This window comes from Drosophila willistoni (assembly GCF_018902025.1).
Source record: "Drosophila willistoni isolate 14030-0811.24 chromosome 2R unlocalized genomic scaffold, UCI_dwil_1.1 Seg200, whole genome shotgun sequence".
Classification (NCBI taxonomy): Eukaryota; Metazoa; Arthropoda; class Insecta; order Diptera; family Drosophilidae; genus Drosophila; species Drosophila willistoni.
Window position 1 is genome coordinate 3,958,208 of NW_025814051.1, and position 25,660 is coordinate 3,983,867.

Genomic DNA, 25,660 nt, shown 5'->3' on the forward strand with positions numbered 1-25,660 from the left:
CGTAGTGTGTGAGGTTTACATTACACTTAAATGGGGTATTCACGTAGAAATCACCGACTGTGAAACCCAATATCAGAATTATATTAGCTCATCCGAAAAGTTTTGATTAAATTTAAGTGACACTTAATTAAAATATATTTAAATTTACATAAAAATATATAAAAATCTAAAATGCTACAACCTATTGTTTGAATCTTTATAAGCAAAGAGCATTTTTAGAACAAAATTAACTAAATATTTAAAAATTTTCCAAACTGTTCTCATTTATGCACATTTAATCTTTCCAAGTCACCATTCACTGAGTGATTCACTTCACCTGTTATCTGTCACTGCGACTTAACAGCGACTTAATTAATTCTGTTAACTTTGTAATGAGTCTGTTAAAAGTGTCAAAAGCGCGTAAATAAAAAATACGTATCAAAATTTAAATATTCACATTATAGTTCTTGTATTTTAAGTAAATAAACATATATACACAAATGCATAGACAAATAACAATAGCTAAAGTGACAGTAATGTTAATTAAACCTACATTCTAACGATAAATGGAAAATGCCTGGCACAAATTTGTAAGTAGACTTAAAGTTTCTTATAGTGAAAAATGGGTCGATTTTAAGCTAAATAACTTATTTACTAGTCTTGAAGTAGTCCATTCCATATTTGGAGTCATTCCTAATACCTTCGCTCCTCCTTCTCGTTGACCTTTGACAAAGGCTGATAACTGGGATTTGAGAAGGCGTCGGTTGCTGTGCCAGTTGCTGGCGTTTTGGCGAGATTTTTACGTGGTGGCTTCACATTTACATAGTTCTCGTTGTCCCCATTGAGTTTCGTCTCCACATGATGACGCGGCGAGGGTGTGGGCGTAACGTATTGTTGCTTCAGGGCTTGAGGAAATCGTCGCTGCTGTGCCGGACTATTGTTGGACTGATCGCCTTCCTCTGAGTTGGACGAACGATGCAACATGGGTATCTCCTCGGGTGCCCGATCAGCCCCATCAACGGTGGGCAGACCGTTCTTCTTGCGCAATGGCTTATGGGCTCCGCCATCCATGTTATTAGATAGAGTCGGTGAGTGCTGCTGACGTACTGTATCTGGGAAGGTGAAAGAGGAGGTTTCGTTGGTTTGTTTGGATGAGAAATCCGGAAAATCTGTGAATTTGACAGCATTTTCATCGCTTTCAAGACGGGTGGGTGAAAAAATGGCGGTGCCAGAGACTGTACTGGGTTCCTGATAGTCATCGGGAAACTCTTCAATGCCTGTGCGATGGTGGATTAGTGGTGGTTGTGCATGTGGGTTGTAAATATGATATATATATATATATATGAGTTGCAGATTTAGTTACCAGCATCCAAGCTAATGAAAAGAAAATAAAACTATCTTTCGTTATACTTACGTATATCTGGCACCATATGTCCATTTACATAGCGTGGACGTTCCGGTGCTGGCTCATCTGGTGAACCCATTAAAGCCAGGTAGTCAGTGGGTTGCGTTTTCATATATTGCATATTTGATTGCATATATGGATTGTTCAGATCCAGGTAGTGCTATTAGAAAACAGGTAAAATATATTTTAATATTCTGTTTCGCAAATTTATGACATTTTATTATTCTTACGTTGGCCACATCCTCGGTTAGCATGCTGGCAAAGCGTCGCTCCAGCTCATTAAACAATGGCCGACTCTCGGGACTAAAGAAAAAAGGGACCAACTTAAATATTGATTTTGGTTGTGCAACAACTTAATTGCCTCTTTACCTCTTTCTCCAACATTCTAGCATAATCTCGTACAGCTCACCATTTGCATAAGGTGGCTTTTCCATGCGATAGCCATCGTTGAGTTTGTTAAATAACTCCTGATTGGGATCAATGCCCGGATAGGGAACCTTGGCCAGTGAGAATAACTCCCACAACACAATGCCAAATGACCAAACGTCACTATAGGTGCTGAAAACTTGATCGCTTAGAGATTCCAGTGCCAGCCATTTGATGGGAAGTTTTGCACTCTCTTTAAAAAACAAAAAAAGAAATGCTAACGTTTAGTTAAACACTTAATTGTGAATATGTTTTTGTTACCTGATTTCTTATAATTATCACCACGATACATTGATCGGGCTAGACCAAAGTCACAAATTTTAACAACATTATCTTCGCATAATAGGATATTACGAGCTGCCAAATCACCATGAAGAACTTTCTTCGATGATAGATAATCCATGCCACGGGCAACCTGAAAAGCCCAGCTGACTAGATCACTGGTGGTCACTGACATGGCTTCCGTTGAATCGGTCTTATAATTGGATCGCCATGCAGGCTGTATTGAGTTATTCGACATAACATGATCATCTAAAAAAAAAATTTAATTAAAATCTGCCCATATCTATGTAAAAATCTTTGATCTACTTACCTTCTGGCACTGTTGTCATTACTGTGGCCTCTGTGGCACATGTATCCATCTGACGATCATAACTATACCCAGCGGATCCTGGTCGACCTGCTCTTGTGCCCGATCTGGGATCATTTTCCGAGTTTCTGCGATGAGTTTGGGTATAGTTGTTGTTTACAGAGTTCATGTGATTGATATATGAATGGTTCGGGAAACCAACATTAGCATACTTCAAGCCACCATCACTGTTAGGGTGTTTTTTTTTTTGGTTTTTGGTTTTTGTATCACAACAGAAAGTGAGCGAGGAGACACAGAAAGAAGATACCACAACCAGGCACAACAACCACAGGCAATACATTATTATATATGGGTGGAGGGTGTAGGTGTTAAATTAGTGTGTGTTTGTGTGTGTGCGTGTGTGTAGGCAGAGAGTAAGTCAATCAGGAGAACAAGAATAGAGTTAGTCAACACATTATTAATAGCGACACGTTTTTTTTTTTGTTGGGTTAGTTAAAAACATTTATAAAATGCAGTACAATTCACTTACCGATGCAGTTCAAAATTATCCGAAATACGCTGTGTCATAATGGTTGGATCAATGCGATCATTTGTGGGATTTATCTGATTGATATAACACTTCCGATTACGTAACAAAAAGTTTTGCACATTACCAAAACGGCAATACTCCACAATGACCATTAGTTCACCTTTAGTTTTTGTTAATATATTCATTTAGTTGATTTTCTTTAGCAAATTTAACTACTTACGTTTCGCAATATTCTTGGTAACAGCGCCCAAAAGGTTAACCACATTTAGATGCTGGCCCAAATGCACCATGATCTTCAATTCAGAGACCAGGGCACGCACCACCTCATTGTCGGCGGTACGTTTAACCATTTTGACAGCAACTATTGTTACAGCGTTCTCATGGCTTATGCCCTCAGCTTCGCCCTTTAGGACAACACCGAATGCACCGGCTCCAAGTTGTTTGCCCAACTTCAGTTTCTCTCGCGGAAATTCAAATTCACGATTATAAGGTAGCAGATCCGCTTGTTCATCCAAAGATAATGCTGGATTTATATGCTCAACGGCACCTTCCTCAAAGTTGGCCAGACCAGCGGCCTTCAATTCCAAGTGTCGTTTACGTTCCTGTCGATAACGTACAGCCAAAAAGGCGCAGAGAGCGATTAGGGCACCAAAGAAAAAGACTACCAACCATATCCAAGTCTTCTTAATGCCAGGCATATCTAAAAATGAAAGAAAAATCAGCAATCTTCTCCTTCTTCAATGGAAAATTATGACTGTTACTTACTGGCTATGACCACAGTGACGGAATTTTCAATTTTACCCAAACGATTTTCCACTACACATCTATAAAGGCCATCGTGTTTGGGATATAGATGTGTGATCAAGAGTTGGGAATTATTTTCCAGAATATGCGTCAAATTGGTCTCATGCAATTCCGTATCATCCTTGTACCAATGGACCGTAGCCTCAGGAATCGCCTTGGAGCGACACTCAAGCGACAATGATTCACCAAGATTTCGTTCAATTTTCGATTTAGCATTCAAATTGGTATACTCCCATTGGGGAGACTGAGGATCGTGAACAAAAACATCTATCTCACGGGATTCATATTCATACGATTGCACTATATGTTGGGCCCGACATTGATATGTACCACTATCTTTGTCTCTAATAGGATTGAAATGAATGGTGCTCTTATACGAATATTTCGTAGTGGATTCTGTAATTTTGAGATCTAAAAAAGATGCGAAATATTTAAATTACTTGAGATTACTATTAGACTTTAATGATATGAAATTTACCATCAGTTTCTGAGATGGGTTGTCCGTTTTGGTACCATAAAAGATTTCCATCGAAATGATAAGCCAAAGCCTCACATGTGATACTCTCCTTTTCGCCCTTGGCAATCTTCTTGGTTAGATCTAGTCCGTAAATAGTCATATTCTCCGATATATCACCCAGTAAGACATGAGCTTTACTCATTCGCGTAACAGGATTATTATTTACTAGATTTTGTGCCACACAAGATAGAATTCCAGGTTCAGTTGGTGTGAAAGTGATTTCGTGTATAAATTCAACACTTAGAGCACCAGGTCGAGTAGTACGTTGGAACTATATTGGTTTGAAACGTATTCAATTAGTGTTTATATATAGAAAATTAAAGTTTATATACCTTAAATTGTTTTTGAACACTTTCCGACTACAAAAGTGAACAGAATGGACGATGAGATTGGGGACAAAAACAAAACAGAAATTGATTGTGATTAATATAGGTAACAAACGGAAGTTTTTTGGTTACTTACACTGAAATTTTGCTGTGGCAAATTATGACAAGTCGGCCAACGTGGTTCCAATTTGCATGGTTTAAAGAGAAAAGTTACGATTGCAGTCGGATACGACATTACCGTACAATTGAGATGAGCCTGATGGCCTTCCTGGACATAGACATCCTCCATATTGAGTACTGGACCAGATATAACACTAACATTAAATTCCAATTGCTTGGAATTAACACCATTTGTGCCTTTAAGTTTGTAGGTTCCACTATTTTCCAATTGGGCATTCAATAACTGCAGTGTGGTACTCAATTCGGTGGATATTATCTTAAAATTGGACTCAGTTTCCCAAATCTCCATTCCATTTGGCTTATACCATTTGAATGTCGGTTCAGGAAATCCTTCAAATATGGCTGTCATTTGTATAGTTTTATTGGCAATCTCACGTACATTATAATGATTGGAAGGTTCTCGTACATCCAAATAGCTTGATTTTGGCTCTATAATATAAATCGGTTGGATTATTTTTGTTTTATAGATTCTTTTGGCATTGTTGTTCTTACCCATTACTTTGATTTTGAAAGACGAGAACTCTTCTCCAGTTTCATCCTTAACAATGCATTTGTAGGCTCCGGTATCGCTTTCTTCAGCATGAACTACAGTCAAAATGCTGCTTGCCGTCTTATGAGTGTTATTCTTACTATGTTCGGCAATATCTGGTTTCACTATCTTTGCGCGACTCTGTAAATGAAATTTATAATTTTCAATTAATAAACATTTAATTGACAATGGTTATGGCCTATGGCATTACCTGATCAAAACCTCTTGGCATTCTCCATTCAATGTCAATTGTTGTTTGTGGCGGTGCAGAAATCTGGCATACCAATTCAAAGGACTCATTGTAGTAAACATGTCCACGAGGTGAAGTTGATGTTATTATTGGTTTATTAAGTCGACGATTTGCTTCTATTTATTACAAAATAAAAATTAAAAATATTATTTCATAGCTCAAAATAAAGTCTCTAAGGCCAATGCAAGCAGTTATTTAGATTCATGCATAAAACAAAAAAATAAGTGAAAATGAGGAGAAATTGTTATTAGACAAGACAAGGACATACTGCTTTAGGATTAAATGTGAAATGTAAAAAACATATAAGGCTTGATTAATTGATTATTAGTACTTAATATTAAACAGTCCATAGCTCAACCAACAAAAAAAAAATATATAAAAACAAGACTTTAAAACAGGGAAATCAAATATATATATAACAAGAAAACAACCAATCAACAGGACTACAAATAACACTTACGCCCTTTTGGTGGACTTGAGGGCAATGGCATCATTGGGGCTAAATTCGTAGGATTACGCTTTTGGCGCAACAAATCAAAATTTGTTGTATCTTCGTAATCTGGCATATCATATTCAAGACCAGCACCAGAATCTTCAATCTTAGTGACATAACTATTTGTAGGGTTAGTAACATCTTCTTCAAAATTATCCTGATCTCTGTTAGTTAACATATCTAAATGACACCATTTAAAAAAAATCATTTTAATTATATTTGTTTTATCATTGTCCAATCCAGATGCATGATTAATAAAACAGATAATAAAAGTAGACGTGGGGGAAAGAGAGAAAGAAAGAGAGAGAGAAATAGAGATATAGTTTAAGAGATCTGTTCAGATCAACAAATTTTTCGTTAGCACAAATAAAAGCAATGCATGTTTTATATATTGTGTTTTTTGTGGGATGGGTGATTTTTGTGGGTGGGTGTAAAGCGAATATATATGTATGTTTTGTTTTTGGTATCCATCATCCTGGTGTAGGCAAAGCCAAATAATAAAGCAATATTTACGACATTTAAAGACAGAAATCACAAAATCACGATTTTGGGGGTGCAAAAACTCACTATCAATTTGATCGTTACCAAAAAAGAGCACATTAATAACTGACGATTCCTCTTCATTAGTTGGAGCCGGCTCTTTAGGCTCACAAAAATATTCACCGCCATCGGTGATGCTTCGCACTTCAAGAACAAAACCTCTTTGGGGATCGTATCGAGCGGATGTATCACTGGGATATGTCTACATAGGGGGATTTAACAATTAAGATATTAAATTTAAGATAAGATATAGTTTAAAGTTAAAGGAAAACGTTCATTCTTTGCTAGAAAACTAAACTGACTCTGCTGTAACTTTTGCTGTTTGGACTTATTTTTTTAAGTTATAGTCGATAAATAGGTTTGCTACAATGTATTTAGATATATATAGATATATATACAGATGGTAATCGATGGCTAACTACATACAACTGAATATTATATATATTTAAACATACCATCAAAATATACTGTCATTGGTAATTTTGTTCTGTTTATTTTCGATACACACAATATTGGCGTAGGTGGTGCATTAACAATATAGAGAATGAAACCGAATTTATCATTATATCTCGAAACATTGTAAAAAGCATAATGGCTCTGTTCGAGCGCATGTGAATGAATTTCATCTCTATCAGAATTCTAAGTCGCCAAACGACAAAATTAACGTATCAGAAAAATATAAAAAATAGGCAAAAGAAATAATCAATAAATAAATTGTGATAATTAATAAAAAAAAATGCAATACTAACATCACCGTTGAAAGACAGAATTACTTCTGTCTCGGGCATAGATGGTTTACAGGGTATTATCACTTCGGTGTATTGTCGTGCCTTCACTATTGGCGGAGTATCAGCCAGTAAATTATTTGGATCATTAACGTAGACATAGATTGAACTAGCGTTATTACTATTAACACTCTCGATAAGATCCTCAGTTTTCATATTAATCTGTACATCGCCATAGCGTACTGCACTTTTCTTGATGCAATAGTAGGCTCCCACTTCCCGAAAACTGACTTCCAGCAATAAGAGCTGTAAGCCATAGGGACGCGACGGATCCTCAGTGTTGGCAAAAGGTACAACGGCCTGTAGCACTTCATAATTAAAAATCCATTCAACGGGCTCATCGGCTTCGCATTGAAGTGTGTAATTAGTCTGTGCATCCAGTTTAATGGCATTCTTGCAGGGTGTTATTAGTGGTTGTCCCATTTCACCGCCACAGTTGACTTCCTCCAGTGTCTCGTCATAATACGGTCGTGGTACTGGAAAAAAAAGATAAATAAATCAAAATAAATTATTGTTAAAACCATATATAATAGCTTAAATCACAAAAGATTTAAACTTGCCATTGATCAAAAGTTTTCACAGAAAAAGTTAGGCACCGATTTTGGTTGATCGTCCTACAAAAATTGGCATTTCATGTCATTTGAATTGAATTTTTCAAACTATGTATGATGATTTTATGATAAAAATCCAAAAAATTGTTTAATTGAGCAGCATTTTTAATCTTGGCATTCGTAATGCAAACTCCAAAAAGTTTAAATACTCTTATGATTTTAATATATCTCCGAATATTATTAATTTAATTAAAGCAAAAATAATAGTTTTATAAAAACTTTATATGTGTTTTTATTTATTGACCTCAATCATGCACATATGTATGTAGAAAGGTTTGGAAAAAATCAAATTACAAGGACGCAATAACAGCAGCTAATTATTATATTACAAAACATATAATTTCTTACTGGATAAAAATGAGACTTAAAAATGAAACGCACACGACTCACAATATAACTCTTAGAAGATTCGCAAATGATCGGAAGCTGTCGAATTGTTAATTATTAAAAATATGACTCAAAAATAAGTTAAAACTGAATAAAAGAAGGGGTCATAGGCAACTTATCACGAGGAGTCGTGGCTAGGAAAACATTTTTTTCAGAAAAAAGAAGGGGTAACAAAACAAAAAGAAACGAACTCATTTATAACTACGTCAGAAAGGGAATTGACTCGAGAAGTTTTTTATAAAGGTTCAATTTTTTAATAAATTTGGGTGCGTATTGCTAAAATTTAATAGATTAGAATATTATAGTCTCTGAATAATAAAGAATTTTAGCTTTCTTTGAAATTTTTGAATATTGTAAAGTTTGATCCGAAAATGTTACGAATAAAATATTATGAAGTTGTAATGACAGAAAAGAAAATGAATTAAAGCGTTATTTTCAAAACACTTTATCTGGTATGAGCAGTTGTATGCAGTTGTTCGTTTTTGTGTTTGCTTCATACAATCTCTTGCATCGTCAAAATCGTTGTTCTATCTTAAAGAAAGCTGAATTTGTTTTATTTTTATGATCGCACTCTCTCTCAATGGTGTAAGGCTACTTTGCCTCATACAAAAACCATTTTTCATTCAGTGGCGCTATCGTAATATAGTTAAGTGATTTGCCTTAATTGCCATAATGGGCTCTGGCTCCATCCGAGATATAGCAGCAGCCGCCGCCGACGCCGCATTGCGCTTGGATGAACCTCACTCTCTGCCTTTGGGTCTGGTGACGTTTTTTGTTGTTGCTTTGGCGTTTTTTTAATATTTTTTTTCATGGCAATTGTTTGTTTTTCTAGTGATAATTGAACATTGCCTCCGCAAACTGATAGCAGCAGAGTTGTGCTTTACGAAGTCGAAGCATCATAATTTGTAGTCCGCTCATATATTATAATATATACATTTGTATATGCGGTTTCATTATTTAGATCACAAAAGAGATCAAAAAAGAAAGAGTAGACAGTTTACATATCAAATTTCAAGTCAAAATGTTGTCTTGTAGTTTATTTTCGACAGATCTTTCACACTCAGTTTTTCGACTCGAAGAAATGGAATAAATAGATTGAAATGAAGGCCGCTTAAAACTTATGGCAGGAAATGAAACGCCATTGAATTAAATATCACAAAATATATAAGTATATATAGTACATATGTATGTACACACCATTCATACATATATATATATGTCTGTGAATGAATCTTGTTTAAAGTCTTAAAGTCTTAATTAAAATCATTTTGGCATTGAATTTCATATGGAAATTTTTTGGTGAATTTAAAGAATATTAATAACAGATGTGCAATTTTTATCTTATTGTTAGTTTAATTTTCTAAAAATGATGATCTCAGTTATTGATAGAATTTTCAAATGTTTTACTTACATGCTGTACTCCATGAGATCCAAATGACACAGAAGAGTGTCAAAGTGAGTATTGCTTTTTCCATTGTCATTATATTGTTTTGCATAAATTTAATAAATTATTTATTTCTCTACAACTAATTGTGTTTAACAATTTATTCAGCTAAGCAATGTCATTGCATCGGTTCGTAATCACATTTACACTGTAAAATATAAAGAATTGAAATTTTGTTTAATTTTTTCATTATTTTAAAATAAGTATGATTTAATTGTCTCACTTTCTACTTAATTCACAAGTTCAGAAATATTTATTTTTTATATAGAGCTGTATTCTATTCCACACTGTCAGCTCATTCGCCACCCAAAGTGAACTGAGCTTATTATCCTCAACTGTTTAATCTTGGAATGAAGACGATAAATTTGTTTTTAAAGTCTGTTTATGCTTTCACATGCAAAGTACGTACTTATGTATATATGTATGTATGTATATACATATATATGCATTTATATATGTTATGCGTTGATAAAAAAATACATACAAAAAAATAAGAAAATATATCATTAATAAGACATGTTGGCCTTTAGATACCCTATAAATAACAGTTGATTATATAAAGCAGTTATTATTTGCTATAATTTATTCTTCTATTTAAAATGAGCTCATATCCTAGTTAATTTTGTCTTTTGATGAGGGTACTGAATTTATAGTTTTATCTGTATCTTAAAAATATAACGAGAAAGTTTCTTATTATATTATAAAGACTAGATATTTATGTATTATTTATTTATACTAAAGTTGGGTACTAATTACAAATTGCAGCGAACATTAATACTAACTATAGCTTCTGGGCCTTATGCTGAATGAATTGAAATATAGATTTCTGATCTAAAAAAAGCATATATGTGTTTACATACATTTGGATAACTTAAATATACCCTAATAGTAGAGTAATATGTTTAAATATATGACCTCCTTATATGTATACTCACAATCTTTCCGAACTCTGAGCATTATCAACGCAAAAACAAAAGATTTGTGTGTGTGTATGTGTATATGGGGAAGGGAAATGAGACGGAGATCAACAGTGTTGCAAGATGCAAGAAATACCCAAATTGAAATGTAAAAAAAGAGGGAAGAAAGAAAAAAAAAGTGGAAAAACTGTATATGCCATTTCCGCATTAAAAAAATAAGGGAATTATTAATGCAAGCATCCGGGCTTAGAGTTGACATGTCAAACATTAGGTTTAGTAAGAGGATTTCCACTAATTTCCACACTGTGCCACACCTTATGAACAAAGGGCAACAGGTCACCCTTATGGCAACTGGCCATAATTCAATGTCAGCTCCACACACACATAGACATTCCTCATGCCAAGCTAAGGAGCTAAATGACAGCCAGACATGCACAATTAAACAAGTTGACTAACCGACGCCATCGACGCCAGCGTTTGCTCAAATTAGAACAGCAAATTGTCCCCGTTTTATTAGGCCACTTCCTGTGTGGCATAAACCCATAGACATTTAGCAACTAAAATATAATATGCTTTGGCCACAATTACATCGGATACTCGAACATCAAACAACAACAAGTGTTCCATCTCTCCAAGTTCTGACATCAATAAACAGGAATTTTATTGGCTAGGATAAACAGCGTGAAGGCGTACACCACCTATGAGGCGGCTAATTGGTCATTTGTCCTTGTCATCATGGCCCCTGCCCAGGTAGAGGTCGTGATCTTGTTAGTCATTTGATATCAGTTTTGATAAGAACGTATCAGCTAATTGAAAAAAAAAAACAGTGACGTCCGAAAAGCAGTAAAGATTATGTTCTGACTCTGACATTAATATCGCAAATGTTTCCTATGTCAATATTGACTTGGCAAGCGCAAAAATATGTAAGCAATCACCGAGAGGATGGCTGGAATCAATTGAAAACGGGAACAGTTCTCCATGAATGCTCTGCTTGCTTGTCGAGTAGAATGAAACTGGTTTTAATGTTACTCTTTCAGATTTCTATAATACCTCATTGGCTATGAAAAACGATATTTATAATCTTTCTAATGTTGTTTTTAGTTTCGTATCCAATGAAATACTGCTATTAACTTCATAAATTGTCTTAATTCTAAAAATATGCATCAGTTTTAATCACACTATTTAAAATTTAAATTCTAACGGCGTTCTGCATTAATGCAAATTCTATAGAATCGCTACCGGATGCTCAGTGTGCGATTACAAAATTCTAAGAATTGGAAAGCGATAAAATTTAATCAAATATTTCATGCAAATTCCTTAAGTTTCACAGGGCTCAATTTTTACATCGATTATATTTAAAGCTGAATAAGGAGAGCTTCTATAATGCATTTTAAAAATTCACAGAAACGTCTCTCTGTCTGTAGAAACATCGAGAATCTGTTTCACTTTACGTATTGATTTTTATGGTGTGTGCGCTAATTAAGTTTATTTTATACATGGGAATGTTGAATTTATTTTTGCCTCGTCCTTTCACGTTCCGAAAATTCGGAATACAAACTGGTCAGAACACAAACCGTCTTTAAAAAGTTGGAAGAAAAACAAACAAGTTCTATAAGATAAGTTATTTAGGAGATATTTTAAACAATGATCATAGCTGTGGTGTATCTATGTATAGATTTGGTACTACCTATCTGTCATTTTAGAAGAATGAATCAGGCTTATGTATTTCTTTAGTTGTTGAAGCTTAAAATTGAAATTACCCTTCGTTTCATAGTTCCTGGCTTGTAGGATATAAAAGGTCGCAAAATGAAATGCAAATATAATGAAAAGAAAAATGAGCTGTATAAGTGGAAGAAATTCTTGAAATGGGTTTAAAAAAGCTTTGTTCAAAGACCACTGTGAAATCTTTTGTCCAACCATTTCTTTATACCCTTGCTCAAGAGTTGCATCAAAGTCCTGTAATGTTTATGCCTAATCTGTGACTAGAGTATATAAGCTTCGTTATAGCAAATTCATTTGTTGTTTGGGCTTTAGCTATGTTGCCATGCCGACACGCCTTCTGCCTTCCGCCTTCTTTTTGCCTTTCGTGCTGCAGTTGTTGTGTGGCTATTTTTATCATCAGCTGCAAGGGCAACTTACGTTCGTGTAACGCAAATTGCTGGGCTCGCTCCTGCCATGCCGATCCGCCCCAGAACAAGCCGCATAATTGCAGTGTCCAGCTGCTGGCCATTGCTGGACATTGCAGTGATTGTTTTGCTGCCACAGCCAGGGAGATAATTAGCCTGAGCCTAATGAGTCCGACCATCAGGTAAACGAGGGTAAAACAAAAATTGTGGAGTCTATCTGGAATTTCATTTGCGTCAACACAAACACCAAATGGCACCGTTCAATTTGTATTTAAACAACAATTATATTTATCACTAAATCAACGATATGAAAATCAAATGAGTCAACTAATAATTCTTTAGTAAAGCCGCAAATATTTATTAAACTGAGATACATATCATATTCAATGGGCAATACCAAATTTCTTGTAAATACTTTTGCCTATTAATTGCGTTATACAAACTGTGATATTTAACATATTGTGTTTATGACCTAATTCTTTGACTATATGAGATGTATAGCCATCGTGTTGAGCATGACGTCATATGGTAGAACACGCTTGAGTGACGAACTGCTTCAATTCATTCATTCATTCAATAAAGACCGACCTCTCAACCGACGCACATACAAACTTATTCATATATATGGGGATTTATTGTGGAACTCGTACTAAACGCATACATGTAAACTTGTTTACATAAATGACAATATTTACGTATTAATTAAAATGCTGTGCATTGAAGCGAAAGTTTGTGGAAGAAGGGGGGACTACGTATGCGCGTTAACAAAAACCGGTTGAAAGGTTGCATTTCTGATGGAGTTCTCTCTGAGGAGAATTCCCTTCAATATGTTAGTTTTTTTAGATTAGGCTGTTGCTTTTGGTACCCATAATGTGTGTGTGTGTGTGTTGTCCAAGTATAGTGATTGTCGTTTGTTTAAAAGGAATGTTATGCTTGAAGAGACAACAAAAGAAAACAATTCACAAAGCTATAAAAAGAATTATTTAAAGCCTAGAGAGACAACAAATCTATAAGCTATATTTGACATTCACAAAATTCAATTGCAAACGATTCTCAAATTGATAATGCAATAATAAGGCCATGTTTTTCTGTCAATGAAAACAAAACTATTCTCTTATTAAAAATGTAAAGAAATTGGAAAACAATAAAGATATGTATATGTACATATGCCTTGCCAAATAGTGCAACCTTTTATATTTTAAAAAATAAATACTGATAAGAGCACAGACGGATTTACCGAGAATGTCACGCTGGTTGATATGAAGAATGTCGAATTTATATTGCATTTTTAAATACTACTAAAACTGTGTGTGGAATGAGGAATAATTTTAGTTCTACTATCTTAAAGTTCAAAAACATATGCCATTTTTATTTTGATAAAATTTAGCAGAAATCTACTATATAATTTCTACTATAAAACTAATTCTAAATGTTAATAAACCCTTTGGTATTTATTGAACCCTTATGATAAGATATATGTAAATATATATGTATTGCCTTTCCCAAATTTATTTCAATGGGTATTTACTCTAGTTTCCCTAATTGTATTTCCAGGGCTGTGTAAAAAGGATGGATCAATCAAAGCAAAGACACTCATCTGATGTTAGTTCGGATCAGTAGATACTAAACTATTTATTCAAGTGAGTACTTTTTAATTTTGAGATTATTAGATACAGGTTTTTTTAAAAAAGACATTTCAAATAAAAAGGTCTAAAGCATAAATTCATAAAGTTATAAATATAGTTAGCCAAGTTTACAATATAATACGCCTTCAAATATCCTGTTTAAATGAAAGTCATATAAATTTATGTAAAGCTCCTACTTAAGCGATTTCCTATCCTTGCATTGATATAAAGAACAGACAGAAAGTTTAAGGGAAAAAATATTTAAAAAACTTTCTATGGAAATAAATGTATATCCAAAACGATATACATACATACATATGTATGGATTTATGTTTAGTGTTAGCAAATTAGTCAACTTTAGTTCGACAAACTATTTGCATAATTGCATTCAGTTTATGAAATGTTAAAAGAAACCCTTAACACTCAATTCGCTAAAGAATTTTTTGTTTCAAAATACGTTTTTTCCAAAGAAATTTGACTAACAAACTTCAAAACTCCAGTATTATTACTGTCAAATATATTCATGCCAGACAGAGGCAATAAACAAAATGTTCTTTTATCTTGAAAAAGTCTTTTCCTCACACATCACATTATTAGTTTCCATGGTGAGGTTTTTTGGTTTGTTTTTTTTGGAAATCCTTTGTCGATTCTTTATGGCATAACTTTTGACAGTTTATTAACGTTTTAAATGGGCCCGAAAACAAAGTTTGTATATTATTTCAGTTTTAGTTTTTATGGCCAATAAATGAAAAGTTGACCTGCACTTTTTCTGGGATGTGCAACAGATTTTTTGTTCGTTGCGGTTGTTGCCACGTTTCTGTAGCTCTTTCATTTAATTTTTTTCCACAAACCAAATACGTGACTGGCAACCATTTTTTTCTGATCTGACCCTGGGTTGCTTACACAATTTGCAATTTATTTTATTCGATTCGGGTAGATTCTAATTTCTTGGTGCTATGCCGACTCGAGTTTAATTCAATATTAAGGCAGATTGCTAAGTTTATGGCTGCAATTGGCGTTGCTAGTGGGTGGCTGCCACAATGAAAGTGTCGCCCATTATCCGGTCTTACCTTTCTCTTTTTATTACGGCCAAGATGTAATCTTACCTAAGAGAAAATTTATGGCCCAATTGTGTTGTGCATCCCTACAACATTCTTTTGACCTTTGGATTACTACTCCACAACCATGTTGCGTGTGAAAGTCAAGTGGATTTTCCATGCGGTCTTTGTGTTGGCTTCGTCGTCGCAACAACTTAATGGAAAAGTTTTACACAAATATCAAAAAACAAACATGCCTCTGGCTAGTAGCCAAGAAAATATGGAACTAAAACAACAACAAAAAGGAGAAACAAAAAAATAAAACAAACTACAAGGAAGTATTTTCATTTCTTTTGCACTCTATGCATTTTATGCTTCAATCTCATTAAAAATGCAAAACGAAGCAGCGTGCAGTCAGGCAAAATGAAAATTTGCAATTTGGAACAAACGATTTTTAGCTAGCAACGCGATTGACAGCGACACCAGCAGACAAACAAACAAACAAACATATAACACATAAATCATAGGATTTGTCAATTGAAAAATTGGCAAATCTTAAGTCATGTCTTATCGAAATCTGTAAACAGTTTCCCATGCGCGGCACGTAAATCAACGTGAGATGGAGGCGGGGGCAACTATGCAACAAATTGACTCACTCCGTCTCAGACTTTCCTACTCTGAAAGCCGTCACTTTTTGGGTGTGTGTGTGTAGGTTTTGCCCCAAAAATGTTGACTTGAATTAGGTTTAGGCATAGCTTACGGCATTCAGTTCTAATCAACATGATCAGACCATCTAATCATCATTTGGGCACATGCCCACTATAAATTGCGTGCCATTTAATTAGCTTCAGCAAAATTTGCGTTAATGCCTAATTAAATGGACATGTCTACCAACTAACTAAGGTGCCTACTCTTCTTAATATGTAGAAATACATTTAAAGACATTTCTAGGAAAGCTGCCACTGACCACACGCATTCCAAAAATAATTAGACGCATCATTAAATTTTATTATTGTGTTTTTGTAATAGATGTTCATAAGTGTAAATAAAATTCTTGGAAAAAACAAAACAAATAAATTAATCATGCAAATATTTGTTGTATAATATACATATGTATATTTATTTAGATTAAGTTTAATTTCAAAGGTGAGAAGTTCGTCTTACAATTAGTCGAGCTAAGACATCTTTTATAGAATAACGAGCATACCAAATTAATAAAACCCATTCAACACATATACACTAATGGCCATGTTAATAGGTGTGAGTCTAAGGATTCAATAACTATTCATGTAAAAATGTTCTGGCTAGTTCTACAACTAAAAAACTGCTTCTTAAATATTTCTGGTTTTATTATAATGTAATATAAGTAATTCCAAGTAATAATTGCCTTAACAAATTTGTTGACCATAATTTTATATATTTTTGTGCAGGAAAATGCGACAGTTTTATAGTCATTTCTTCCTCCTTATGGCTATTTCTAAATACAAATTTAACTTTTTATCTCAGATGTCAAAATAAATCATTGTTGGCTGTTATGTTTTTAATAAAGTAAAAACTTTTTATTACGAATTTTAATAAAATTTAAGACAAAATATAAAAAATCTGCAAGCATAAATAAGGTGTTCAATCAATTTCAGAAACATATTTCTACATTTTTTTATTACTTCGATAAATATAAGTATACCTCATTCATGATATTTTAATCATCTTAAATACGTTTAGTTATATCATTTTGTTTTTGCTTCTTTGAATTAAACTTTTTACTTTTATTTATCTTTATTTAAGTTTTGATTTTAATGCTATTGCCTTAATTTTAGTGGTTTCCTGTATTTAATACACAGGACAACAAAATCACAGTTTTTTGTTTTTCTTCTGTTGTTTGATAATTTCAATCAGCGGATTTTGATTCTGTACTTAGATTTTTCACAGCAGCTGTGTAATAAAATTTGATAATTAACAGATTTAGTTGATTTTTATTGCTTTTTAGTAAGTGCTTACACATATAAAAATATATGGTAAAAAATTGCTTTTAATTTTAGGGCTATTAAAAAAAAGTAAAATATTTGTTATCTAATAGCAAAGTGAGCTGAGACAACCTGATTATCGCTTTAAATTAACTTTCTTCCCATATTATACATATATACCTATAATATACATATTCAATAGTTGCATATATTGAAATATAGTTGTATTTGCTTCTTGGCTATATTCTCTATATCATAGCTAATTGGGTTTCTTTTTTTTGGCAGACCTCCAATTGATGCATATTTAGGTATAACAATTCTAAGTGGAATCTGAACAACTGCATTTAGCTGATTTGCATAGCTATACTGATAAGATTTTATTTGCTTTCAGAATAATAAAAGTATTAAGGCAAATATTAGCATACTTTTAGAAGAATTTATGACAATTTCAAGTAAAAGAAAAGTAACCCAAATGTGTCTCTGTCATTGCTAAGTCATTTATCATTCTTTTTTTACTTCTTCCGCGCTGTTGAGGTATTTGTTTTCGCTATTTCGTAATTACAGATCTAGGGTTTAATTAATTAACCAACTTTCGTTGGTTAAGGGAAAAATGTGTGAGCTAGTTTTTGGGTTGGGTCAAAAACTCTAACAGCAGGGCGTAGGTTGTTTCTTGTTTCGACAGAACATTTCGCCAAATGTGCTTGTTGTTCTATTGAATTCGAATTAATTGATAAATGGCCATGCAATTGAAGGTTTGGGGTTTTACGCTGTGGCCTCGCCTAGCTGGTGAAAAAACCATTATGTCGGATATATTTCTTTTCTTTTTTTGGGGCAAGTGCGGTAACTCCCGCTGTCAACTGACAGCTTTTCCACCCACACACAGTGCAGTGGAAAAACTTCAACCAGTTGTGCAATTTATCTGTGAGCTCTTTTTTGTGTTGCTCTGCAATCTCTATGGGCTGCGACTTGTCACGCCCACATTAGCATCTGTAACGCCTTCCCGGGCCTTGCCTCCTTGTTCTGCCAGTTGAGTTACCATGCGGGCTTTTTTTGTTTCATTTCTTTAACTCTCTAATCTACAAGACAAATACAACGTTTCACAGCTGATAAATTGGCAAAATAAAAACAACACAAACATATCTAGAAAGTGAAAGATTATGGACCGACCGTCTTCTCTATATGCTAGTTGTTATTTTCAACTTGCGGGCACTTGATATTTTATCTGTTAGATATAAACTTATCAGTTAGTTATGTGAGTTTCGCAATTTGTTTATTTCTCACTTGATTCAACGTTGAATATAAACTAATAGCAAAACAAAAAAAAGAATTAAATTAAGGAAAACTTTGCTTAGTTCATGTGAATTTTATGCTTATGTAACTGGGCAAAGAAGAAAGTTATTTTGCACAATTTCAACAGATGATATAAAAGTGAAATTACGTGTCGAGTAAAAACAAAAAACCAAATCTCTTGGATGAATCATTAAAAAGCGGCACAGACTTGTTGCTAAAGCCCACGTTTAGCTAGAGATTTCTTTCCACATTTCCTTTGGCTTATATTTGAGCATGTAAAGCATTTGATATAAATGTTGCTACAATTTTGTTACCCCCCTCACCGCCCCACCACTGTTCCACCGAAATCCCTGTGGCATTTTGCCAATTTATATATTAGCCATATTGAAAGCGACAACAGGCCACAAAAACAAATAGTAATGTTATAAATTTAATAGCCGACAAGTGGTTTATATATGTATGTATAAACGAATATAGATGTTTATTTTCCCTTCATTTGCCATGGCCTCAAATGAAATTCTTAAGATTTTGCATTGCAATTGTTTAATAAATATATATAGCATTTTGTTTACAAACTTGCATCTTTTGTCTTGATTGAATTGGGTCAAAAATCCCAATCGAAACAGTGGAAATTTTGAAAACAAACGAAATGAGCCAGGAACTTATTACGGCGGCGCCAGCCATGAGAAGAAAAAAATTACTTCTACCCATTTTAAATCGCCTCTTGTTCAATTTTGATTTATATGTACTGCATCTGCACTATGGTTTAATCTTAACTCCGGAAAACTTTTGCTGCACAAAAACAAAACTTAATAAAGAGAAAGTTATAGAGCTTAACTAATCTCCTTCAACGGGCTCGAGGGCTTTTGGCTCAGGTGAAAGCCGTAAATATGTCCATGATTTATGGCAAACAAATCGCACTCAACTCCTCCATTCTATGTCCGAAAAATAAATTCTTAACGCTTTTTACGAGCCAAACACGAGGCAAACGGAAAATTTATTATTTATGTTGTTGTGGCATTGCGGCCCACAATATACAAACATAGCGTCCTAACCCGGTTTCAAGCCATTCACAGATTTTCAGCCTGGTGACGTGCAGAAATGGCCGAAAATAAATAACAACAAACTGCATGAAATCCAGCAAAACCAAAACGACCTTGAAATAAATTATGGTGGGAGAAACTTTGTGGTCAGGTTGACTTATTATTCTACTATCATTCTGATTTTAGGTCGCTATTGGTCAGCTTATGGAGTGTGGGCCCAAAAGTTTTACTTTGAGTTAGGTCATGAACGTTGTGTGCTGATGATGAAGTCTCAACATGTAATAGAATAAAAGTTTTCCAAAATTTCAATTAGTTATGGCCAAAATTTCTTGATTTTAATAGTCCAACTTTCCAATGAACAAGCACGAGGTCATTTATTGTCTATATAGCGTTTGTTTGAGAACTACAAAGTTCTCTCATTAGCACAATTCGCTGATTCCTCTAAACTGAAATGCCTCTAGTTCTTAGCTACAACTATTTGGGAATTATAACTAGAGAATTCGAAAAGGAAAACAGAGCTTTAAAGTTGACCACATGTTTGCATACTCAGTTAACTTTAGTAGATTGTTGAAAGAACTTTGTTTAAAACGACTCAACCCCAGATATTTTAAGACAATTACACAAAATGAAGTTGTACTATTTATAAAATAAATTGGTTTTTCCAACAAAATTCTGAGAATTTTACATCAAGATGTAAATGGCTGGACATCCATTGTCCTACATCAAGCAGGGAACGTATTATGAAAAGTATATGCTCATAAAAAATATAAGCAAAATGAAACTTACTCAGATAAAATTGCTTCGTAGGCTAAAGATCTTTCAGTGAATGTTTTTGGTAATCATATATCTACATATTTTCTGACTATAAGTATCTAAAAGCTGACATGGACAAATCTACATATCTACACTTATCATAAACATTGCATAAAATAGCCTCATGTGTTTAGTCTCCTCACCCCACCTTCCATTCCACCAACTGATTCTTGCCATAAGAATAAATGCCACATTGTATCGAGCCTGTGAACCGTTAGCTGGCATTTCTGATTAATGTGCATTGCGAAAAAAGGTGTGAAAAAAAGAGTTTGGCCAACAGAGGCAACAGGCAAGAACAGAACAGAACAAAACAGAAAACAATTTCACCAGAATTGTTATTCCATTGATTTATTTTGCCATTTTTTATTTGCTATTGTCCCTTATCATAATATTTATTATTGTATGGAGTTTTTCCCATGAAATGGCCATTTCTAGTAAATATTTATGCGAAAAAATTGCCTCTAGATTTCCTAGTTTCAGTCTCTTGGATACATTTAATGGGCTTCTAGCCAATGGGCAAATTCTAGCCAATTCTGGTGGGCAATTTTCTGCATCACTCCAAAGTGATTGACGTGCAGCAGACAAGCGGGTAATATGCGTAGAGCCAACAATTAGTTGCAGCCACAGCAACACCAGCAGCAACATCAGCCTGCCAACCGTTTGAAGTCAATGATAAATGGACCCAAGTGATCTCAAGTGTTTTGAGAGAAGATCTGCATTCAATAAACAAATTGGGCACAGCAAGCAATTGCAGCAGTGTTTTGACCCAATTTGCTAGTGAAAAAAAAATAACGATAAATATTCCTTTTCTAAAGACTGGGGCCAATATAGGGGGAGATACTTTAGAATTGTAAATTTATGAAGGAAATTCCATTGAAATTTTGCATGGCTATAAAAAGTTGAGTCACCTTAGACTGTTGATGCAGAGATACATATGTAATTGTCAATATTTGCAATCTCCATATTTGGTGAAAAACTTCAACAGTTCTTATCTTCCTTGTGTTATAAATAGATAATGAATCGATGCTTATATAATATGTAGAATTTACAAGGGTGTTTAACAATATTTAGATGTAATAAAGAGTTTGACTTTAAATATCATAAACTACGAATATTTTACGCCAAATTTTGATTGCCAAAATTCTGTTTGAGTATAAAAAGACATAATATTGACGACTTGGAGATCTTCTTCTTGTGTACGAAATGAATTTATGCGTTCAATTCGCTTGTTATCAAAACAGTCAAAAACCTTAAGAACCGGTTTATGAAAGTTGATCTTACCAAAAAATATAATGAAAACAGAAAACAAAGAAAACGTAAGCGGTTTCTCCCTCTCTCTTCATATATGTATGTACATATGGGTGAGCTTTTTACGTTTTACGTTATAAACAAAATGTTGGTTAGAAGATGCTAGATTGATGATTAAGAACAGGTGGAGTAATCTTACTATACTTTAGTCTAACAGTTAACCGCAAAAGCAACATCGATAGAAACAACAACCACAACAACCAACCAACAACAACAACAATTCCAGTGTCACACGTCACTGGGATAGATGAATCACGGCTTGGTTACCTGGCCGTTGGCCGTGTTTGTTGTCTCGTTTCATTGGAATTCCGAATGCCGTTGACACAAAATTTACTCACATACAAACACACAGATAGATACACGCACACTCATGCAAGAGGAAACACTTATCAATGAAAATTTCGACTGATTTGATAATAATACACTCATGCATACAAAATCTACAAATAAAGGTCAGTAAATGTTCAACACTCACACTCACACACACACAGACACAGTTTTCTAGCCGTAGAAGGGCTGATATAAGATACTTTCAATAACGTTGCATCAATACATAAATTCGATATTGAGCTGTGTTTGCGCATTAGAATGAATATCGGCACTGTATTTTTTGTATTTGTATTTGTCACTTTGAGCTGTATGTGTTTTATTTTCCTATCAGTTATATAGTAGAATATATGTACACAGCTCTCTCTCTCTCTCTCTCTACCTAACTTTTTGTTTGCATTGATACTATATCTAAATTTTATTATTATGGTATAGGTAATGTATGTATTGTCGTTATTGAGCTCAGGTATTAGCACCTTTTTTTTGATGATGCATCGCTTATATTATTTGAATTTAAGCACTTTTCTTTAACGAAATCGAAATTAAATTATTGCTTACATTTTTCTAAAAAATTATATATATGTAGATTTTTTTAAACAAAATATGACACTTTTGTTTTTTAGTAAAGAACCGAACGTTATTTAAACTGCGTCGTCGGCAAGTTTGAACAGCTTTTAATACTTCAATATATGGAAATTATATTGTTTGAGAAATTGACTTACACGCGCGCCAAACACGTCCGCTTCGCGTAAAGTTGTCTGAGTAACTGAAAATTTTGAAATTCTCTTGCTCTTAGGCGGCAAGCAGTGCTGATTATTTAGCTATAATAGCGGAGGGAATAGACAAGCCAATAGAGAAAGAATTTCTCTTTAACCCATGCGTTTAAGGTGCTTAAAAATTATTATGTTGAATTTCTAATTCCATATTCTAGTAACTTAATAGTCGTCATGGTAGACAATATTAATGTTAAAAAACAGTTATTTTGCGGAATAATTAAGTTAGCCATTTCGAGCTACTTTTAAATTTGGCCTATAGCTTTTTAGGCCTGGAAGAGTTAACAACACTGCTTAAGAGCTTTAGCTGCGTGTGAGAGAGATAGTAAATCATTCTGAAATCGAGGGGGAGAGCGGGGGTTTGACCAAAACATCATTTTGGAATATAAAATTCTAAAATCCGCTTATAATGGAAAAAATCCACCAACATTTAGGTCCAACAAATATTAAAGTCTATATGAGCAGATTTTTTTTATACACAGACATGGTTTTAGACTTCGATAGTTGGTTTTTGCGGCGAATGGTTTCTGTCTTGGCTAGCCAAAGCGAAATACGTTGTAAAGGGTTGCCAGACATTTAAATAAATGTAGTAGCTTCTAAGAGACGTTATGAATTTCAATTTTAGCTCTTACTGCATGCGTGCAAGTTAATTAATCTTATATCATTTCAATCTCAAATTACTGTATCAATTCATCTGAACTTCTAGAATAGAAAAATTGTTAGCATGTAGGTAAAATGTCTACACACAATACAGTTATGAGTTCCAATAACACATAATGATGATGTTATCCGTCCCGTGGTTATTAATCTCCACTCAGAATTGTTGACCCTTGCATGACACGAGCTTTATAAATAGTTTCCTGCGATATTTTGAATGTAAACACAGCTAAATACATGTATATCTGTCTGCAATCGACATGGTAGACAGAACAATTGTATGACTAGCATGAACAGACATTGCCTGTAATTAAAAATTGTTTATTCCACCATATTGGGGACATATAGGTAGACTTAATGGATCGGCGAATGGCCAGTGGGTACAGAGCAATCAATTGAGCCGAACGATCAGTGATCATCAGAGCCAAATACCGCTTAATGTGCAAATAATTACCAATTCAGAGTCTAAAAGTCTCTTTTTGGGGCCTATATAAATAGTGGTACGACCTTTGCGGGAGTTAACCATTCGTGTTACTTTCGAAACGTTGAAAAATGTTTTCCAAACTTGTTTTCCTTTTGCTTGGTTGCATGGCCTTCGATGCGGCTCTGGCTTGTGTAAGTAGTTTGACGTTAACTGTACTTCCCCCAAAAAGGATACTAAAATGGCAACGAATTGTCCAACTATTTCACACAGAATGGCTACAAGGCCAAACTGGTCAAAATGGATAATTGTGCTGGAGACGATGCCATTATGTCTGTGGACGATGATTTCAGCATCAAGTTAAACAAGAAATGCGAACTGGTTCCCTCGGGTTGCATTAAGAACAAGCCATTCACCACGGCTATAGCTAAATTCAAGGTCCAAAAAGATGGCATTGTGATGAAGGAGGGTAAAATGGATTTATGCGCTGCTATTGATCAAGCTTCAACCGAGGCTAAGGATATTATGAAACTTTTCGGTGCCCCATCATCTTGTCCGGTGGCCGAAGAAAAGGTCTGCTCCAATGAGCATACAGTTGATCTATCCAAGTATAAATCCATGTTGGGCATGGCTCGTGGTCATCTGATCATTGATTCCGAAATTAAGCATGACACTGTAAGTGATTTCTCTCTCTTTCTCTTAACTTTCTTCCTATTTCTGATTGATTTTGATTTCCCTAGGGTAAATCCTGTTTCCATGCCGAAATCGAAATTACCAAGAACTAATGCTATAGTCATTCCACCCCTGGGCATCTAAGGATTAACCAATTCTATTATGAGTCTTGCAAATTGTTTTAGTTGTAAATATTAAATAAACTTGGTAAAGAGGTGCACGAAATAAGCAATCGAATTTGGAATCCATTAGTAATAAATTCTTGTACAGTATATATATATATATATATTATTATATTTGCGCAACATTTTTGACAACACTTTAAACTTACAAAACTTATTAAAACTTATGTTAGTCCATTCACAAAGAGTTTGAGTAGCAAAGGAAAAAAAGGAAGCTATTTTGTTGTAGACCGTCTTGAGCAAAAGATATACAGAGACTTCAGATACGCTTCAGCAGATCCCCGAGAAACTGTAATCGTGTTCAGTATTCTTTTCGTTGAGGCGTCCCAGATAAGGCGAGTGTTTGATGCCAAAACTATAGGCGGGCACGTGAGATAAATTAACCTAGAATTAGAATGATAAGAAAATCGAAAAAGAAAAACCCCGTAAAGAGGTTGTTGTGAAACGAATCGAGACTTTTTATTTAAAATTTCTTAGCTAAAACTTTATATCCTTTCTATTCTCCATGAGACATCTCATAAATCTTTCGGGTACAATAGTTGGCCGCTGTTTGCCACAAAATGGCGAATGCATAATGCCAAAAGATATTGCTGGCGTTGAGCGTTTCTCCCAATACTGTGATCAGGTCAATAAACTTAATTGTCTAAAAGAAGTTAGAATAACTATTATTTAAAACTCTACCTTTTCTGGACAGTGTGCCCCAGGTCCTGG

At 34.3% G+C, this 25,660-nt stretch overlaps 2 protein-coding genes and 1 long non-coding RNA gene across 13 annotated transcripts in view; 2 read left to right on the forward strand and 1 right to left on the reverse strand.

Moving 5' to 3' along the window:
- Positions 1 to 381: 381 nt before the first annotated feature.
- The window catches only part of LOC124460402, a 70,665-nt gene continuing 45,386 nt past the window's right edge, over positions 382 to 25,660 (forward strand). For all 5 annotated transcript variants that reach the window (XR_006954314.1, XR_006954313.1, XR_006954315.1 and 2 more), the window contains exons 1-2: positions 382 to 569; positions 14,392 to 14,477. This is a non-coding gene — a long non-coding RNA (uncharacterized LOC124460402). The remainder of the gene's footprint in view (positions 570 to 14,391; positions 14,478 to 25,660) is intronic.
- On the reverse strand, positions 424 to 9,930 carry LOC6641517 (platelet-derived growth factor receptor alpha). Of its 7 annotated transcripts, none has more exons than XM_023175501.2 (17): positions 9,762 to 9,930; positions 7,317 to 7,828; positions 6,613 to 6,769; positions 5,995 to 6,207; positions 5,496 to 5,650; positions 5,248 to 5,425; positions 4,712 to 5,184; positions 4,211 to 4,520; positions 3,694 to 4,143; positions 3,149 to 3,628; positions 2,929 to 3,088; positions 2,403 to 2,626; positions 2,072 to 2,341; positions 1,754 to 2,003; positions 1,615 to 1,687; positions 1,394 to 1,544; positions 424 to 1,256 (listed from the first exon to the last, which is right to left on the reverse strand). In XM_023175501.2, the coding sequence occupies exons 1-17, from the start codon at positions 9,844 to 9,846 to the stop codon at positions 673 to 675; spliced, it is 4,725 nt and encodes a 1,574-aa protein (XP_023031269.2). In that variant the 5' UTR covers positions 9,847 to 9,930; the 3' UTR covers positions 424 to 672. The 7 variants fall into 7 exon arrangements, with proteins under 7 accessions (XP_023031269.2, XP_023031271.2, XP_023031268.2 ...); XM_023175503.2 differs by having other exon boundaries at positions 424 to 1,091; positions 6,595 to 6,769; XM_023175500.2 differs by having other exon boundaries at positions 6,595 to 6,769.
- On the forward strand, positions 24,060 to 25,004 carry LOC6641516. The gene is made up of 3 exons (XM_002064416.4): positions 24,060 to 24,289; positions 24,369 to 24,770; positions 24,836 to 25,004. Exons 1-3 carry the CDS (start codon positions 24,227 to 24,229, stop codon positions 24,878 to 24,880), a joined length of 510 nt encoding a protein of 169 aa, XP_002064452.1. The 5' UTR covers positions 24,060 to 24,226; the 3' UTR covers positions 24,881 to 25,004.